The sequence below is a fragment of the Mobula birostris genome, chromosome 14 (genome assembly GCF_030028105.1).
Source record: "Mobula birostris isolate sMobBir1 chromosome 14, sMobBir1.hap1, whole genome shotgun sequence".
Lineage (NCBI taxonomy): Eukaryota > Metazoa > Chordata > Chondrichthyes > Myliobatiformes > Myliobatidae > Mobula > Mobula birostris.
This window is the reverse complement of record NC_092383.1, coordinates 29,985,928-30,007,065: the sequence shown is the minus strand read 5'-3', so window position 1 is coordinate 30,007,065 and position 21,138 is coordinate 29,985,928. Positions and strand designations below refer to the sequence as shown.

At 40.2% G+C, this 21,138-nt stretch overlaps 1 protein-coding gene across 1 annotated transcript; it reads right to left on the bottom strand.

Annotated features, from left to right (window-relative positions):
* Nucleotides 1-11,740: 11,740 nt before the first annotated feature.
* On the bottom strand, nucleotides 11,741-19,098 carry LOC140209800 (small EDRK-rich factor 2-like). The gene is made up of 3 exons (XM_072278292.1): nucleotides 18,992-19,098; nucleotides 12,729-12,837; nucleotides 11,741-12,197 (listed from the first exon to the last, which is right to left on the bottom strand). The coding sequence occupies exons 1-3, from the start codon at nucleotides 18,996-18,998 to the stop codon at nucleotides 12,119-12,121; spliced, it is 195 nt and encodes a 64-aa protein (XP_072134393.1). The 5' UTR covers nucleotides 18,999-19,098; the 3' UTR covers nucleotides 11,741-12,118.
* Between the last annotated feature and the right edge of the window lie 2,040 nt (nucleotides 19,099-21,138).

Sequence of the window (21,138 nt, the reverse complement as noted above, 5' to 3'; positions counted from 1 at the left end):
TGTACGTTTTGGGTACTGTTGAGGGACTGGACTTTCAGAGAGCAATTACAGTAATTGACCTCAGATGCACAGCAGGAGGAGGATAAGTAAAGAGAGCAGTAGTGGTGGCAGATTCATAGCTAAGGGTATAGAAAGGTACTTCTGCAACTGAGAGCAAGACTCAGAATGGCATTTTGTCTCCGTGGAACCAGGACCACAGATGTCTTAGATTAAGTACAGAACACTCAGAAAGGAGAAGAGCAGCCAGAAGCCAAAGCACGTGTTGTACTCACAACACAAGTAGAAAGAGGGACAAGGTCCTGCAAAGTGAGTTTGGGGACTTAAGCAGAAAGTTAAAAAAGCAGGACTTCTCAGGTATAATCTCAGGCTTACACCCTATGCTAAAGAGGTGAGAAAATGGATAGACAAACATATAATAAGAGGTAATGCACAGGGACTTTAAATACCTAGATCATTGGCATCACTTTTAGGCTAAATAAAACCTGCCTAATGATCTAAATTGGAGACCAATTGTTGTTAGGAAGTTGATACCCATTACTCAAGGTGGTAAAAACAACTTTGGCAGAGTGGGAAACATGGTAGCAGTGCAGCAAATGGGGAGAAAAATGCGAGAGGATAAATCAAGCAAGTCCTGTGGGCAAAGCAGACCAAATCAGGTCAGGGAGCATGGGAGGGATGACAGGCTCAACTGCACTTAATTTATGCAAAGAGCCTCATAGGTAAATGAGATGTGCTTAGATCATGGATTGGTATTCCGAAGTTTGATGTTGTTGCATTCACAGAAACATGGCTGAGGGAAGGGTAGTTTTAGTAGCTTAATGTTCTGGGATATACAAGTTTCAGACATGACAAAGAGGAATGTAAAAATGAGGTGTGTTGTACTACTGATCAAGGAGAACATAACAAAACTTAGGATAACATAGAGGGTTGCCCAAAGAGGCCATACAAGTAGAAATTTGGAATAAGACATGGGCAATTATTTTGCTGGAATTATACTCTGGACCTCCCAACAGTCAGCAGGAATTAGAGGAACAGATATGTGAGCAGAATGCAGAAAGAGGCAAAAAAATTCTGGTTATTATATCCAGGGATTTTAACTTTCTCAGATTCACAGGAATTATCCTGGTGCAAAGGCTTTGATACAGCAGAATTTGTTCAGTGCATCCAAGGAGGATTTGAGACAAAAGAGAGTCCTACTTGGAGACAGGACTCAATTCTGATTTAGAACATTAAATAGGATATGGAAGTGTCAGTGGGGTGGGGGAAGAAACACTGGAACTAACCATAATTCTGAAACTTTCTAGATCGTTATGTCAGGAGACAAGATGAATTGGGAGAAAACTGATTTCAATAGCTTGAGGGGACCTGGTGAAAGGAGAACGGAAGCAAATGTGTGTAGATAAAACTACAGCTGAACAGAGGACCTGGACAAAATATTCTGGTTGTAATGAAAGACAGTGATGGCAAGATTAAAAAACATGTGGCACATACAAACAAGTGGGATCAAGGGAGTTTCTTGAAGAATGTCAGAATCAGATTTATTATCACCGGCATGTGATGTGAAATTTGTTAACTTAGCAGCAGCAGTTCAATGCAGTACATAATCTAGAAGAGAGAAAAATAAATAAATAAAAACATAATAAACAAGCAAATCAATTACGTATATTGAACAGATTATTTTTTTTAAAAATGTGCAAAAAACAGAAATACTGCATATTAAAAAAGTGAGGTAGTGTCCAAAGCTTCAAATTCCATTTAGGAATCAGATGGCAGAGGGGAAGAAGCTGTTCCTGAATCGCTGAGTGTGTGCCCTTTCAGGATTCTGTACCTCCTACCTGATGGTAACAGTGAGAAAAGGGTATGCCCTGGGTGCTGGAGGTCCTTAACAATAGACGCTGCCTTTGAGACACTGCTCCTTAGAGATATCCTGGATACCTTGTAGGCTAGTACCCAAGATGGAGCTGATTGGATTTACAACCTTCTGCAGCTTCTTTCGGTCTTGTGCAGTAGCCTCTCCATACCAGACAGTGATGCAGCCTGTCAGAACGCTCTCCACAGAGCAACTATAGAAGTTTTTGAGCGTATTTGTTAACATGCCAAATCGCTTCAAACTCTAATAAAGTATAGCCGCTGTCTTGCCTTCTTTATGACTACATCAATATGCTAGGACCCAGTTAGATCCTCGGAGATCTTGATACCCAGGAATGTAGTGCAAAAGAACAAATTAGGAGGGCAAAAAAAGAGAGCTATGGAAAATCCTTTCTAAGCAAATTTAAATATCAGGAACATTAGGTAGCCAGGGCAAGTGTAGTACTCTTAGAAACCATTCTTAGCAATCTCAGGGACACACCCTTAGGAGCACACAGGCAATCTAGTGTGGAGCTCAGCAATGTTAAGTCCAAAACGAATACTGCAATGAAATTCACCTAAATGGAAGACCTGGAAAATTATGTTCATAGACTGGTACTTAGATAATCTGGAGCTAGTTAGCATTGAGGAGAAAACATATTTGATGTTATGGAGCAATAAAACAGGAATTCTGCAGGTCAGGCAACATCTATGGAGGGAAGCTAAAGGTTGACACTTTGGGCCAAGACCCTATCAGGACTGGAAAGAAAGAGGGCAGATCCCTGTACAAAAAGAGGGGAGGAACAAACTACTGGGCAACAGGTAAATCCAGGTGAGGGGAGAAGGTAAGGTTGGGGGGGCGAAATGATGTGAGAGGTGGGAGGTCATAGGTAGAAGAGGCAAAAGGCCCAAGGAAGAATCTGACAGGACAGACCATGGGATAAAGGGAAGGTGGGGAACCAGTACTCTAGATAGTGGGCAGGGCAGGGGAAAGAGACAAATGAAAGGGCTAGAAGGGAGTGGTTAATAGGTGGTTAGTACAAGTTACAGAAATTGATGTTGATGCCATCAGGTTGGAGGCCATCAAGAGTTGCTCCTCCTCCAATCCTTACCTGGCCATAGGGAGGATGGATGAGAGGGAGGGAGGGAGCGAGTAAATTTTGCCATAAACAGAATTCAACTTGGGAATGAGAAGTAGAATTAAAATAGCTGCCTGTTCAAAGATCTGACACTTTTTGATCTATTGAGTTCCTCCACTTTTTTTTGTGTGTGTTGTTCCAGATTTCCAACACCTGAAGTCTCTCATTTGTGATAGATATTAATAAATCCCAGAGCCAGCCAAGATCTATTCCAGGTTGCTAAAGAAGCAAGGGAACCTACAGATTTTTTTTGTAACATTGTCATGAGCACAGGTGAGGTGACAAGACTAGATAATTAATATTTCTTTTAGAGAAGCTGGGATAAAGCAGATAACTACAGGATGGTGAGACTTTCATCTTTTGTAGGATTTTCTCCAATAATTTACCTTAAGTACATTTGGAAAGGAAGAAGCTGAACAAGGATTATCAATATGCTTTTATGCAAGGGAACCCTTGCCTGATTTGTATGTTTTCTTTTGAGTTAACTTTAAAAAAATCAAGGACAGGCCAATAGACAATATATGGGAACTTTGTCAAGTACCTTGCCAAGGTCCTAAATGGTAGCTGATCCAAAAGATTAAAGCACATGGGATCAAAGATGAACTAATTAGATCCAACATTAGCTAGGTGATAGTAATGATTCTTTTGATGATTATATTTTATCCCACCATGAGTCGAACTGGGGTCAGATATCGAGAAAGTGGTAAGGCACAAAGGAAAGTTAATGAACTAAGGGGTCTTGGGATTGAAGTCTATGTTTTCCTGAAAGTAGCAACAGGATGAAGACTACATATGGATGTTTTCTTTCATAGGTCAGGTACAGAATTAAGCTGGAATGTTGCATATTTACACAAGACTGTTTGGGCTACATTTGGAGTAGTTGCTTGTAGTTCTGGTACTTGTGCTGGAGAGTGCAAAGGAGAGTTAAAAAGATGTTGCCAGGATTGGAGGACTAGAATTATGGGGTAAGTGGATTAACTGGGCTTGTTTTCCCAGGAGTAAAAGATGGCTATGTGGCAACCTGAAAGGCAAACAAAATAATAGTCATAGTCATACTTTATTGATCCCGGGGGAATTGGTTTTTGTTACAGTTACACCATAAATAATTAAATAGTAATAAAACTATAAATAATTAAATAGTAATATGTAAATTATGCCAGGAAATAAGTCCAGGACCAGTCTATTGGCTCAGGGTGACTGACCCTCCAAGGGAGGAGTTGTAAAGTTTGATGGCCACAGGCAAGAATAACTTCCTATGACGCTCAGTGTTGTATTTCGGTGGAATGAGTCTCTGGCTGAATGTACTCCTGTATCCAACCAGTCCATTATGTAGTGGATGGGAGACATTGTCCAAGATGGCATGCAACTTGGACAGCATCCTCTTTTCAGACACCACCATCAGATAGTCCAGTTCCATCCCCACAACATCACTGGCCTTACGAATGAGTTTGTTGATCCTGTTGGTATCTGCTACCCCAGCACACAACAGCAAACATGATCGCACTGGCCACCTCAGACTCGTAGAACATCCTCAGCATCGTCGGACAGAGTTAAAGGACCTCAGTCTCAGGAAATAGAGACGGCTCTGACCCTTCTTGTAGACAGCCTCAGTGTTCTTTGACCAGTCCAGTTTATTGTCAATTCGTATCCTCCGGTATTTGTAATCCTCCACCATGTCCACACGGACTCCCTGGATGGAAACAGGGGTCACCGGTACCTTAGCCCTCCTCAGGTCTACCACCAGCTCCTTAGTCTTTTTCATATTAAGCTGCAGATAATTCTGCTCACACCATGTGACAAAGTTTCCTACCGTAGCCCTGTACTCAGCCTCATCTCCCTTGCTGATGCATCCAACTATGGCAGAGTCATCAGAAAACTTCTGAAGATGACAAGACTCTGTGCAGTAGTTGAAATCCGAGGTGTAATAGGAGTACAGGTAGAAAATTTTCCCCAATGGCTAGGATATCAAAACAGGACATACAGTTACAAGAAAAAGTTTGTGAAACCTTTGCAACCAACTGTTTTTTTGCATTAATTACTCAAAATGTGGTCTGATCTTCATCTAAGTCACAAAAACAGATAAACAATCTGCCAAAACTAATAACAATTATATTTTTCATGTCTTTATTGAATACATTGTTTAATCATTCAGTCCAGGCTGAAAAAAAGTATGTGAATCCTTGTATTTAATAACTGGTAGAACTTCCTTTAGCAACAATAAACGCTGATCAGACTTGCACAACTGAGGAGGAATTTTAGACCATGCCTTCATACAAAAGTTTCAGTTCATCAATATTTCCGGGATACCTTGCATGAACAACCCTCCTCAGGTCAGGCCACAGCATCTCAATTGAGTTAAGGTCTGGATTCTGACTTGATCATTCCAAACCACAAATTTTCTTCATTTTTTAAAAAAACATTGTGTTGTTGATTTACTCGTGTTTTGGATCATTCTTTTTGTATCATCCAACTTCTATTAAGCTTCAGGTGACGGACCACTACCCTGACATTCTTCTGTAAAATGTCTTGATACAATTTTGAATTCATTGTTTCCTCAACACTGCAGGCTGTCCAGGCCGAGGCAGCAAAACAGCCCCAAAGCATGATGCTCCTTCCACCATACTTTAACAGTTGGGATGAGGTCTTAGTGTGGGTGTGCAGTGCCCCTTTCCCTCCAAACATATTGGTGTGCATTTTTGCCAAAAAGTTCCAACTTTTGTCCCATCCGTGCAAACTTGAGACTTGCAGCAATGGGTTTTTTTCGGATAACAGTGGTTTCCTCTGTGGCACCCTTCCATGAACTCCATTCTTGTTCAGTGTTTTTCTTTAAGTGGGCACATGAACAGAGACTTTAGCAAGTTCTAGAGATTCTGGCAGGTCTTTTGCTACTATTACCCTTGGGGTTCTTCTTCACCTTCAGCTTTGCCCATTGTGCTCTTGATGTGATTTTGCAGGATGCCTGCTCCTATGGAGTACTAAATTTCCTCCATTTGTAGACAATTTCTTTTACTGTGAACTGATGAAGTTTGCTCTTTAGAAGTGCTTTTGTAGCCTTTTCCACCTTCATGCACCTCTCCAAATTTCCTTCTAAGGTCTTCTGAAAGTTGTTTTGATCAAGGACTGGTGCATGTAAACTGATCCTTCTTGAGAAGAGCAGGCTTTGTCAGTAACCTGACGTTGTGTCTTTTCACAGGGCAGGGCACCTCTCTAACCCACGCCTCCAATTTCACCTTATTGTTTGGAACACCTGACACAAAATAGCTTTTGTGGAAGGCATTACCCTAGAGGTTCACACGTCTTTTTTGAACCTAGACTGATTATTTAAATAGTGTACTGAGAAGTACAATTGCATGTGTGTCACCAGATTAGGCAGATTGTGTTTGTCTATTATTGTGACTTAGATGAAGATCTGACCACATTTTGTAAATAATTAATGCAGAAAACCAGGTAATTTCAAAGGGCTCATGAACTTTTTCTTCTAACTATAATGTTTACAGGCAAGAGGATTTTTAAGATAATCACTTTATACAAGATAATTGATACCTAGCATTTGGTGATGGTGGAATCAGATAGAATCACTATATTTGACAGACATTTAGATAGGCACTTAAATAGACAAGAAAGGAGGATACAGCTCTAGACCAAAGATGGTGCAGGTGGCTAAAGATCAAAATGGTCATGGACCGAAGAACATTTCTGTTTTATAAGTATGACTCTTAATTACACACTATCACTTGCAATTTTGTACATTTACTTTCTCCTGCCTGCTCAATACTTTGCCCAAGTCTCAGTGATAACAGTAGCTCAGTTTCCGCAAGCAACTGTGCTCCAGCAAGTCCCTTGAGAAGCTTGAGCTCCTTCCCATTAGTTAAAATGTCTGAAGCCCCTTACCTTCTTGGCTTTCCCACCATAGCTTTTCCAGATGACTAACTTCTTGGCCACTTCATCTTCCAAGTAATTCAGCAGCCAGTTAGAACTGCTTAACTGAAGTCTGGCATTTTATGTATTAAAGCTCTTTGGCTCCAACTAGAAGTATCCTGCAAGTGCAGAGTATTGACTTGGTGAAGACAGGGTAAAGGTGGCAGTTTAAAAAGACTAAATAAATTTTAATAAGCACAGCAGGTAATGTGTCACAACTCTAACATGTCACTTCAGCATAGTCAGAATCCAGGATAGGAACAGTGCAATGTAGTGAGGAGAAAATGTTGATATGAAAAATTATAGAAAATTATGATGCATCTTAAATCATGATTTTTTTTTAATGTAGAGCTGTGTCTAAATAATTACTTTTGTAGGAATGGGAACAAGTCCTACACTGAAAATCTCTTCAGTCATTTTACTCTTAACTGTGAACTACAGATTGAGTTATCCAATGGCAAAATTATATTAAATGCAAGATCAAGTGACATATCTGCCAAGCATTGAAGTAAGCATACCCATACACCAGTACCAACCTGGCCAGAACATGTATGCTATTGTAAAAGTCCAATTCTAGCACAAATTAAATTGTTTGCAAGTATGTGTCCAGTCAGGTTTTATCCTCAAATTTTCAGTTCACATAATAATTAGAATGGATTTATTTCATTAGACTGTAGCTATGAGTTAGGATCAACATCAAGGGTGATAAGATTAATACTTTTCATACTTGATTGATGCCAATTTATTTTTATTCATGGTAAAATGTCTTATGATCTTTTCCTTAGTTAGCTGTAATACAAGTGACTGGGTCCAACTCCCATTTAGGATTGCAGCACTAAAATCCATGCCTTATGTTCCAGTGGTATATAGATGATTTGAACAGTGGCTCTCAAATGACCTGAGACAAGCAGGTCAAAAGATGTTGAATAAATGGAAGTTTCTACTTTTAAAAACTCACCAGAATGGAAAAAGTATTCTACATAACAGAAGATGGGTATTATCCTGGACAGCTTAAATCAAACTCCAATAGCAACTTATTTCTAGTGTTTGTTTTTGATTTAGTACTTGCATCACATGAAATCACAGCAGTAGTGCTATTTCTAGACCAAGCTTGTTTAAAACCAAGTAGTACAAATATCCAGCAGGTCAAACAATTTGGGATGCCAGATGAACATTAAATTTCTGTTATTCAAAAACAACTGAATGGGGAGAATGAGCAAACCAAAATTAATGCAGTAATTGAAATTTTAGGATTTACAAAACAGTAAAAGAACCTTTTTTGTTTAGCACTTTATGCTGTGAAAAATATCCCATGGTGGAATGTAGAAGATGGGATGTTTCAACAATTGACAAATTAACCATTTAAAACTCAGGCTTCAATTTTAAAGCTTGTTTCAATAAAAAAAATTATCCTTCTAATATTCTGCAGATCAGTAAGCTGCCATGTCTTGCTCTCAGAAAAGACAAACTTAGAAGGTTCAGTAAAGTGTGTTGAAAGTTCAAAGTATATTTATTATCAAAGTACATGTGTCACCATATGGAACCCTGAGATTAGTTTTCATGCCAGCATACACAGTAAATCCAGGAAACAGTAGAATCAATGAAAGATCACATCCAACAGGATGGACAAACAATGTGCAAAGAACATCAACTGTGCAAGTACAAAAGAGAAAAAACAATAATAAATAAGCAATAAATATTGAGAACATGAGATGAAGAGTCCTTGAAAGCAAGTCCAAAGATTGTGGGAACAGTTCAGTGATGAGGGCAGTGAGGTTGAATGAAGTTATTCCTTCTGATTCCTTGATGGCTGAGGGGTAATAACTGTTCTTTGTACTTGGTGCTGCAAGCTCCGAGGCTCCTGTACCTTCTTGATGGCAGCGGAGAATATGGCCTGGGTGGTGAGAGTCCCTGATGATGCATTCCTGTGACAGCACTCTGCATACCTGTGACAGCACTCTGCATACATGTGCACAGTGGTAGGGAGGGCTTTACCCATGATTGGCTGTGTTGTATCCATTACATTTTGTGCAATCTTCCATTCAACAGCATTGGTGTTTCCATACCAGGCCATGATGCAACCAGTCAATACCAGTTCAACACAAATTTATAGAAGTTTGTCGAAGTTTTAGATGTCATGCCAAATTGTCGCAAACTTCTAAGTACAAACATCATTGTGCTTTCTTTGTAATTGCACTTTATGTGCTGGGCCCCAGGGTAGGTCGTCTGAAATAACATTGAAGAATTTAAAGTTGTTGACCCTTGCCACCTCTGATCCTCCAATGAGGTCTTGCTCATGGACCTCTGGATTCCTCCTCTTGAAATCAATAATCAGCTCCTTGGTCACGCTGCCATCGAGTAAGAGGTTGTTGTGGCACCACTCAGCCAGATTTTCAATCTTCCTCCTATCTGCTGATTCGTCATCTCTGATTCAGCTTACAAGAGCAGTGTCATCAGCAAGCTTTATATATGGCATTGCAGCTGTGCTTAATCACAAAGTCAAAAGTATAAAGTGAGTAGAGCAGGTGGCTAAGCACATAGCCTTGTGGTATACTTGTACTGATGGAGCTTATGGAAGAGATATTGTTGCCAATTCAAACTGACTGGGGTCTGCAAGCGAGAAAATAGAGGGTCCAACTGCACAAGGTATTTTTCTTGAAGCTTATTGATCAGGGATGATGGTGTTAAATGCTGAGTTGCAGTTGATTAAAAAGTCTTATGTCCAGAAGTTTTGTTATCCAGATATTTTGGGGTTGAGTGAAGAGCCAATGAAATGGCAACGGCTGTGGACCTGTTGTCCAAGTAGGCAAATGTTAGCAGATCCAAGTCACTTTTCAGGAAGGAGTTGATATGTTTCATCACCAGCCTCTGAAAGCTCTTCATCACAGTGGATGTCTGTGTTCTTCCAAGGTACCAGTATAATTGAAACCTGTTTGAAGCAGGTGAGTACCCCAGACTGCCAAAGTGAGAGTTTAAAAATATTGGTGAACACTACAGCCAGTTGATCAGCACTGGTCTTTAGTATCAGCCACGTACCACAATCAGGTGTTTGGAATATTTGCCAAAACTCTTGTTATTCACTGGCAGATTAAAATAACTGGTCAGAAGCAAAGTGATAAGTAATCATCCAACCAATTGCTTTCAGCTGTTTCTTCTTTCGGCATTGACACTTCACTAGAACCAACAAGAGGTTTTGCTAATAGGGATGTATGGTCTGTTTTAATCAGAGAACATACTCCATTTGTTTTTGAGAAGGAAGATACACTTCAACTCTATTTTTAGTCAGTCAGCTAGACACGCTGCAGAAACACTTCTTGGCACAGAACGAAAAGTTGTTCCGTACCATTTTATGAGCAATGTCTAATAATCCTTTGAAGATCGTTTATCCAGCAATTCATTAACAGTCACTGAACATGTGACACTCATCAACATCCAGGTTTCAAAAATGATTAGGACACTATACAAAGACAATTTTCAAGTATGTCATGAGGCTATTTAGCCAATTCCAGCAGGCTGCTAGTCTGACCTTGTACCTCTCAGTCCAAAGGGTGACAGTACCTTGAATTAAAGTCAGCAAATGCATAAAATATAGAAAAGTTTTTTTTAATATACACTTATAAATAAGTAAAGTTTGTCAGGTAACAATAAAACAGAGCAGCAAGGAAAACAAGTTAAACCCAAATCTCCCGTTCACCCTTTTCATCCTCTTCCCCTAAACCCCCTCCCCCCCTTCAGTTTGATCAAAAGATTGATGTGTGATTGAACTGCACAACTTACTTACTTGATGTGCTTCACATTTCAGTGCAGAGCCATTTACTCACTCTGCATTAAGAATCAAGGAGCAATAGTACTGCTCAATTTTAAGTCAACAGCCACATTTAGAGGCAAAGAAAAGAACAACCACAGTTTCCTATCCCATGATGGACCCAGTTCAGTTGATGTGACAATACAGAACAAAACTATTGGTCATATCCAGCAGCATTCACTTTTATAATTTTAGCATACACAGGGCACTGAGCGACTGATTTACCTCAAGGGGAAGGGGCAGAGGATTAAATTTGCAAACTCAACTGCAGCTAAATCTAAAATCAGCAGAGTGCAAGAAATTTGCAAGTAACTGCCAAGCTGTTTACTGTTGCTAGAGTAAAGCAAGTGTATCACAATAGTAGGCAAAAATAAAAAAAGGGAGATCAATCCCAGAACAGTGTTTTGTAAAATCTATTCAATCCAAGTTCATCCATTGAGATCCCCCCCACCCACTTTGCATTAACGTTTTAGTGCAGGATCCAAACTAATTTACAAGTTATTTCTAATGTACCTGACCTAACTGTAGTTCAGATCAGTGAGATGTTATCTGAATCAATTTATCTCACCCAGCTGCTTCATTTCCAGGTTACAGATCTTCTTTGGACTTAAATATATTACATTTGGATAAATTGGAGACCATAAATAATCCCATATAATAAATCAGTCAATCCGTTCTACTGATGTAGTGAATTGTATAATGTAGCAATAGCTCACACTAAATACCCAATGCCAAAAGCAGTTTAGATGAAAAGGCAAATCTCCCATTACTAATAATTTTGCCCATTACAACCTTCACTACTCCAATCCTATTCACTAAAGATAACCCCCCCCCAGCTAAAGATCTGAGTTCCAAGCAAAACATATAAAACATTTCTTCGTACCATCTAACATATGAATACCAATCATACCACATAACCTGAAACCTGAACTGCTTTCCTTTCATCTTTGGATCACTGAGGCAGAATAAAGATGCTTCAAGAATGGCAAAGCTTTAAAGGCAACTTAAAGACAAGCAGCTTAAACCCAGCTTTGTCAACTTAAATGCTGTCTTTATTAAAACAGAATTTAAAGGGTTAGCATTGATACAAAAATACAAGGCTGGTCACAAATCGAAATGCAAGCACCTTTTCTGCTTAAACTGGAAATACCCCTAGTGAATTATGCTCATGAAGAAAATGCTCCTCTACAGCGTAGGGTCTAACACTGCATCAAGTAACAACTCTGTAAGCAAGATACTTTCCTTCAGCATTAAACATGGCATAACCCAATAGTAAAGATACAACAATGCAATTTTCTGAAGTACTGGAACCCAATGTTTTAACTATGTTCAATATTTGAAGACAAAGCCGCATTGCTCGTTAGATGCGCCCATCCTTGAAAGTTGGGCAGGGTATCACAGATGCAGGTTAGTTTGAAGTTCCTGCTTCAGCTCTGGCAGCTTTTCCATCATTTCCTTTTTGCTTTTGCTGCATTATTTGGGCATCCCTGCAAGAATACAAATCATAAGAAATTCTTCAGATACATTGAGAATGCTAGAATAATCTTTTACTGTGCCAGTGCAATTGTACAGATTAAGACAATGAGCTATAAACAGTGCCTTAATGAGAAAGTCCAACACTGATAATAGGCTCCCATTTAGACCTGTCTCTGAATGCACAAAAATTTGACTGACAGTTCAATTCAAACTCCAATTCAACTAAGCCATAACAGCAAATGCTGCACACGTGATGAACACATCCAGACATTTTAAACAGTAGATACCATTCACATGCTAGTAAGTATTTCCACTGGTTCCTTAAATTAGCCCAATATACAATCTTCCCATAAAATCAGTATAATGTTTAATTCATATTTAAAATGTTAAGCTGGCTAAAACCAGCAGACTTGCTATACATTTGCAGCAATTTTACTCAATTGTTCTGTTCTTGTGAACAGCCTCCAACTTATGAAAGCCAGAAAGAACATCCCTCTCTAGTTCAGATGATTGACTCTTTAACAAATTTATGTTTGGTTTACCTCTGTTTTCTAGCTGCAGCAGATAAACCATCGTCCTTTCTTTTCCGCTTATTTTGCTCACTTGCTTTCTTTGCATTTTTCTGGCGAGCAAGTTCGCGTTGATTACCACCTAAGGAAAGGAAAAGTCCTAGGTGAATGCCCAAGTTTGATCATCTTAGGTATTTTAAAAAATAGCAGTTGCACATTAAGATTTTAATTAAGATCACAAAAGCTCTGCTGAAGGATGGACAACAAATAGAAAAGTTTCTTCCCCATGCTTTCAGAGACACAATGACCCAATATGATGAAAACATTTAGAACATTTATAAACTGTGCACAGAAACCAGAACTGACATTAGTTTGGTATATGGATCAAAATCCCACCTTGTCCTTTTCCCTCATCCATACACCAACACAAAATTTGCATTGTGATTCTAACACTGCAGCAATAATTCAAATTCACATGTCAATTTTAGAAGGATTAGACTATGTATTTTTAGAGACTGAGATGTTTAGAGGGATGTTTGTGTCCTTGTATAAAAATTACAAGTTAACATACAAGTACAATTAGGAAGCCAAACAAATAAAACATTGTCCTTGTGACTATGTGGTAGTTATTCTAAAGTGCTCTAGTTCCCTCCTATATCCCAGAGATACCCTGCGGGGGAGGCGGGGTTAAGGGAACTAATGGGGCGTGCTCCAAAAGAGCCAACATATGCTAAATTGGCTGAAGGAGGACCTCTGCCTTGTCAGGAACTGTAGGGAAATATTATTACAAAAAAATTTGAATACAAGAGCAAGGAATCTTACTGTAATTACATAGGCATCCAAAACCACACCTGTGGTATTATGTACAGCTCTGGTATTCCTACCCAAGGGAGGATTTATTTGCAATACAGTAAAATCAAGGTTCCCTGGATTGATCCTCAAGTGGGGGGGGGGGGAGGGGGGGGCGCGCTTTAAAAATAAACTGACTGGGCCACCCCCATTCGTCAAAAATGACTTAAAAGTTGGGGTGGCAACATTTCTGGAACATACAAGAACTTTATGGAGCCGACAGGGTGGATGCAACTATGATGCTGCCTCTCGTGTGGAGTACCTAGATCAAAGATTTTCATCTTAGCATATGCAGGAGGGCAGAGAGAGAGAAAGTTTCAAATGCTTTTCCATGGAAGGTTGTGGACACAGTTGCCAAGTATATTCAAGAAAGCCAATATTATTTTTTTATAGATAAAAAGGTACCAAACAATTAAGGTTAGTTCTGAGAAGTGGAGGCAAATTAAATGATCAGTCCTATATTGAAAGGCAGACCAGGCACAGGGAATGAATAGCCTTCATCTGCTTCTGTTTTTATATATATATACACACACACATATATATATATATAAAATGGATGTTACATTAAGTGACGATTAATGTTAGAAAACCAGAAGACAGTCACTGATTCAAAGACAGCTTCTTAAAACAACCAAAGGAGGCCAGTAGTTCTGAATGTTTTTTTTTTACTATTTTAAAGTTTCTATCATAAGCAGGTTTTGTTCATTTTTGTCCCAGCTTTAGCTCAGAAGAACCCAGATAGTGGAAGCAGATCAGCTCCACTCTGATTTACTGCACACTTTTACTTCATATATTGCCCAAAGTAAAACAGCTGGTTTGACCAAGATGCCTCTCATCAGAAACAAGCAATGTTTAAATAAAATTTCTTACCTATGATAAAGTATTATTTTTCTGGCAAAGGCTAATGTAGTAATTTCTTGCTATGAGCTTGTGTTGAACAGTCAAATGAGGTCAGGTAACTATTAGAAACAGATTTGTCTTTTAAAATTAATTGTAAGTATTATGCATGATCAAGGATGAACACAAGCTAACTTTGATTCTCTCAACATACCCAAGAAATTCAGTTAAACCTTATGTAGCTTAAAAGATTTTTAAAATTGGTAGTAACTGAATTAAGTTCAAATCTTTAGTTCCTTCTGTACTTACTGCAATCCCCTCCGACTCATCACTTTCCCATTTTCCTTTCCCCTCCTCCTATAGCCATCCCAAAAATTATGGCTGTGTGTGGAACGAGCTGCCAGAGGAAGAAGTAGATATGGGTATTATATTTAAATGACATTTGGACAGGTACAGGGATAGAAAGGGCTTAGAGATGTGGGCCAAACACAGACAAATGTGACTGGACTAACACACTCAAAATGCTGGAGGCTCAGGTCAGGCTAAATCTATGGAAAAGAATAAAGAGTTGACATTTCAGGCCCAGGCCACTCACCAGCACTGGAAAGGAAAGGGAAGAAGCCCTCTGATTAGCTCAGCTAGGCAACTTGGCAGCGTGAATGAGTTGGAATGAACAGTCCCTCTATAAGCCTAATACTAAAAGTAATAGATCTAAAAGTGGAGCCACAAAGTTCGATATCAAGGAAAACAGGGCATATTGTTTCTACTAAATCTCATTGATTTATTGTACACCAGGAGTCAGTGGAAGCCCACAGTACATTCAAGGGTAAGATCTATGGATTACTGGAAGCAAGATTTATTGGGATCTGGCAGGGAAACAGAACTGAGGCATGCAATCAATGATTTTAGCTGAATTATCGTGCATACTCAAGACAGATTATGACCCAATGCTGGTATATTTTATGCACAGATTTTTGAATGTAGTTTTCAAGTTGACAATTTGTACAAAATTCCATATGCCAAGTATGCACCTCAAACTACTGAACTTAGTAACAAAAAAAGTAATAGTTATCAAGAGAACTTCTCAAAAAGCACACTGAAGCCCAGAAGTAGTGGACATAGTTTGAGAGATGAACCATTGCAGGGATCATAATAAACATAGATTTAGCATAGGATATGGAAAAGATCAGAAAACTAACCAAGTACTCCAAATGCAGAAATAGGATTCAATGGAAGTAAACTAGAATGCATCGGTGTAGAAGGTTCAAGATGAATTTAAGGCAATTAGGAACAAGTTCTTAGAATAGCAAGATTGACTCAATTTAATATTCAATGTACCCATCATCTACTATTTCAATCCTCCTTACATTGACTTAAGCTGCTAATTGAGGAATATTGAATGCAAAAATCATCAAAACTTCTGAAACTGAAATAAAGCTTAACACTAACAACAGGAATTCTGTAGATGCTGGAAATTCAAGCAACACACATCAAAGTTGCTGGTGAACGCAGCATCTGTAGGAAGAGGTGCAGTCGACGTTTCAGGTCGAGACCCTTCGTCAGGACTAACTGAAGGAAGAGTGAGTAAGGGATTTGAAAGTTGGAGGGGGAGGGGGAGATCCAAAATGATAGGAGAAGACAGGAGGGGGAGGGATAGAGCCAAGAGCTGGACAGGTGATTGGCAAAAGGGGATACGAGAGGATCGTGGAACAGGAGGTCCGGGAAGAAAGACCGGGGGGGGGGGGAACCCAGAGGATGGGCAAGAGGTATATTCAGAGGGACAGAGGGAGAAAAAGGAGAGTGAGAGAAAGAATGTGTGCATAAAAATAAGTAACAGATGGGGTACGGGGGTTGAGACCACACATTTTAATTCCACATCCCATTCCCATTCTGACATGTCTATCCATGGCCTCCTCTACTGTAAAGATGAAGCCACACTCAGGTTGGAGGAACAACACCTTATATTCCGTCTGGGTAGCCTCCAACCTGATGGCATGAACATCGACTTCTCTAACTTCCGCTAGGCCCCACCTCCCCCTCGTACCCCATCTGTTACTTATTTTTATGCACACATTCTTTCTCTCACTCTCCTTTTTCTCCCTCTGTCCCTCTGAATATACCTCTTGACCATCCTCTGGGTCCCCCCCCCCCCCGTCTTTCTTCCCGGACCTCCTGTCCCATGATCCTCTCGTATCCCCTTTTGCCTATCACCTGTCCAGCTCTTGGCTCTATCCCTCCCCCTCCTGTCTTCTCCTATCATTTTGGATCTCCCCCTCCAACTTTCAAATCCCTTACTCACTCTTCCTTCAGTTCGTCCTGACGAAGGGTCTCGGCCTGAAACGTCGACTGCACCTCTTCCTAGAGATGCTGCCTGGCCTGCTGCGTTCACCAGCAACTTTGATGTGTGTTGCTAAAGCTTAACACTAGAGCTTTAAATGAATCAGATTAAAACTGTGACAATATTTTCATCCCAGAATTAAACAATTTATAGTGTATACACCACTTATGTTTTCAAAATGCCCCAAATGGTCAACCATTGAGTAATGAATACAGCCTACATTTAATGCTTGAAGTTATAATGGCCTAGAGCTGAGCATACATTCAAACATTTCAGCAGGCAAGGGACCCTGAAATCAGCTTACTGGCTGCATATAGACCATTCTACAATTATTTCAAATTGTTAACGATTGAAAACAGAACTCATTTATATTCAAGAACAGAGTGACAGAAAGTTCTTTCCCTCCGCGGAAAATGGATCATTCAAGTGGCTTCAGAGTAAGCATGGACAAGCTTTTCTCGTAAGTGCTGGGGACCTTAGTCACTTGAAATTGACTGTCCTGATATCAAATAGCAAATAAAATAAATATTGCACAAAACTGAATCAGGTAGCAGATAAAGTGAAATTCTAACTGCAACACTGCTTTTTATTTTACATTTGGTGTTATTTGAATAGGTGCAGATTCAGATTCATGAACAAAATCATATAGTTCAACTTTCAACTGTTATCCTACACAAAGAAAGATGCTCCTTTTATACTTTCACTATCAGTAATTCCATTTGGAATCACTGTATTCACCACTTTTGAGATAAGTTATACACAAAGTCCACTGATTGCTTTGTTTAGAAAAGCACAATACAATATTTCAAGTACTTCATCACTATAAAACTGCTTCGCTTTATTTTTTTTTATTTTGGAGATGCAGTGCAGAGCAGGCCTTCTCACCCAGCAACCCACTGATTTAACCCTAGCCTAACCACCAGACTATTTACAACCAATTAACCTACTATCCCATATGCCTTTGGAAATTGGAGCACCCACATGCTCACGGGAAGAATGTATAAACTTTCTTAGAGGTTGCCAGAATTTGAGCCGTAATAGCATTGTGTTAAACGTGATGCTACCGTGGCTTATGTTGGAATTAAACTAAGCACTGTCTGTGCTTGAAGTGGTTAATTTACATTTATCTAGTATTTTTACAGAAGGATAGGCATCTGACAATTTAATTCAGCACTAGTAAATTTAACTCTATCAATATAAACACCATTAACAATCTACAGTAAAATTTGAAATGTTTATCAATACTGGATAAGAAGCAAGATGTAAATTATAAAATTGTATCTCCCAACTGATCTGTTACAGGTTATATATTTACAACAAACCTCATTTCCATTCCAAAGTCCATAGTTTTTTTTAAAAAAACGCTAAGTGACTTAAATTTTACAATGACCAATTAACCTACTAACCAATAAGAATTCAGAGTGTGGAAGATTCATCCACTAGTCTACCCCTGAGCAAAAGGCAGCAGCTATGGCAAAAGAAACCACCCAAACAGAATCCAGCTTTCAAATGTAAATAGTGTGTTTGAAATTTAGGAGCACAAATTATAGTTGAGAACATTTTAACAGCTGGATTTATATTCTATATTTATTTGATCTACTCACAGGGTTTACAATGATGAGGGTTGCAACTTTGCCTCTCTGGGTCAACAAACTTTAAGAGTTGGGCAACTTCAGGCAAGGGGGCATGGAAGAAAAGGAATCCACCATACCAGGACAATTGTAGGTAACCCAAACCAAGACCAATAGACAATACATAGTGATGCAACTGCAATTGAGCATTACTGTGCTATAATGCTCTGTTGTAGGAACGGTCATCATCAACTTGGTGCAAGCTAATTACGTCCCACACTGACAGTGTGACAGCTTAACTGAGTCCAGGCCCAGCCACAGGTAAACGATTGGCTTTTGGAAGGACAGTGAGCTCCATCTGACCTACAGCCTTCAGGAGCACAGTCCCTCTTCTTTACTTAGCTCCCACCCCTCTTCCCTCCTAATGAGCCACTGTATGCTCTTCGGTGGGTTCGAGTTGTGTTTACGTGGCAGCAGGAGGCGCCAAAGGCCGACGTCGAAACGGCACTCGGCAAGGCCTCCTCTACTCCATCCCGCGGAAGCCCGTTAATCATCACCCCCGGTCTCGGCCCTGCAGAATCAGCTGTTCCACCGGGGCCAACGCCTAGCAAGGAGACCATGGCCATAACTGAATACCCAGGACTGCCGCTGCCGCTGCCCGCCCCCCACCACCCGTCGAGAGCCTTTCTTCCGCCACTCACGGGTCATCGTTCACTCCTTCGCCCGACCGCCGGTTCGGCTCGGCTCCGCTCGGCACACGCCCTGAGCACCCAGCTCCCCGCAAGCTAGCGGACACAAACTACCCGCCTCTTCCGCCGCATTCTAATTGGGTGCCGCTGCCGCTATCGCCGTTCTCTGTGGCCCAGTTCGACGTCAATCAAATGATGTCACGCGACGTCGGTGGAGTGCGGAGGGACGTCGGGAATGGATTCCTGTTTTGGTCGTTCGGCCCCTTTGCGTCTGCTTATCGTGGCATATTCTCTCTATTCCCTAAACATCGTAAATCAATGCATCTCTGTGTGTAATATTCTCAGCGATTGCCAATCACTGCCCTCTGGATGAAGGGAAATGTCCCCATTTCTCTCTAAATAGCTGCTCTCTCTTTATTTAGAGACTAACTATTGGTTCTAGACATTTGGGAAACATCCTTGCATCTATCCTGGAAGGAAGGGAGAAGGAGGAGGGTAAAAGGAAATGGAAAGAAAGGGGAAGGGTAGAAGAGCAAGGGAATGGGATGAGAGAGGTTAAGAATGCAGACATCCCACCTCTCCTGGAAGTTCCAGGAGTCTCTCACATATTGATAGTGGCTCCCTAACGCCCAGAAATCGATTTTTTTTGAGAGGGAGAGTGAGCATCCAGATTGGTCTTTCTTTGTGCTAAGAGTGGTCCCCAACCACTGGGCCGCGAGGAAACTATATGATTTGGCGGTGATATAAAACAATATGAGTCAGCTGCACCTTTCCTCATTCCCTGTCACGCCCACTGTTGAAATTGAACGCATGTGAGGTCATTACGCACGCATCATCCATGTCAGCATAGGAAGATCAACTCCTCGAGCTTGCAAATAATGGGCTGAAAGGTATGTTTGACATAACATCTCTGCTGGCATTCTGGATCAAAGTCAAGGCTGAATATCCTGAGATAGCCACAGAAGCACTGAAAACGTTGCTTCCATTTCCAACATATCTCTGTGAAGCGGAATTTTCTGCAATGAATGCAACGAAAACTAAATTGCGGAATGGACTGGACGCAAGGAACCCCCTTCAAGTATCGCTGTCTCCCATCACCCATCGCCCATCGATGGCACCGTCTTGTTGCAGGAAAACAAGCCCAGGGCTCCCACTGATTCAGCAATACTGGTGTGTTGCAATGATTTTATATGTTCATACAAAGAAAATATGCGCTGTGTGTTTAATATTAAATTCATTAGATAAACCCTTTTAGAAACAAAATTGAGTGTATTAACTACTTATAACTGACTTATAGTTGACTTATCACCTATATTCCAGTCGTGATTTACACCCCCGCCCCCAGTTGGCTGGTCCACAAGAATTTTGTTAATATTAAACTGGTCCGCGGTGCAAAAAAGTTTGGGGACCCCTGCTAAGTAGACCTATCAGTTTTCTCTGTGGGCGGGTTTTACAGTCGACCTCAAAAATAATGACAGTGTTGCTCGCTGCACTGTTTGCAACAGGGACTTTTCTATTGCCCATGGTGGGTTAAAACGTAAAAGATATGTTGAGGTGAGTTTAACAGGTGTCATTTGTTCATTAGCATAGCTAACGATATTTAAACTAGCTGGCTGGCTGCTAAGGAGCTACGCTATTGATGTCCTACTTGATGAGGCCAAACTCCCTGTAGACTTGCTTAAAGTTGTAATAGAATAAACATGATAATATAGTATAATATAAGTACATATTTTAATGTCACATTTTCTGCATATACTCAATTTGGTTTATAGATTAGACAAAATCACTAAACAAAGTATTACACCCTTGGAGGTCGACGGGGGTGGGGGTGGGATATGGGGTTGCGGGGGGCGGGGGTGTTACCTCCTTGAAATGAGATTTTACAAGGTGGGATATCTGAGAATGTTCTTGTGCTCCAATCTTATAAAGGGCAGTACAGGAACTCTACAGCTAAATTTGATTTAGTAGAATAGGAACCTAATGTTCTTAAAGTTGGATGGAAACATTTCATGGGTACTGAAACCTATTTGTCCACAAATTTAAATGTGTGCAGCTGTGCTTGGATATTAATTGATAGTAATTTGAATCTATTATTAAATGCTTTTGTATAGATTCAGGGAATATTGTATTTGAATGTCCAGGTATGCTTTAAATGTGCT

Bases quoted from the DNA above. Each gene is read 5' to 3' on its own strand.
- LOC140209800 (XM_072278292.1), bottom strand. The intron at 12,198-12,728 runs GTAAACCAAACA...GTATTCTTGCAG, and splicing joins GCTGCAGCTAGAAAACAGAG to GGATGCCCAAATAATGCAGC.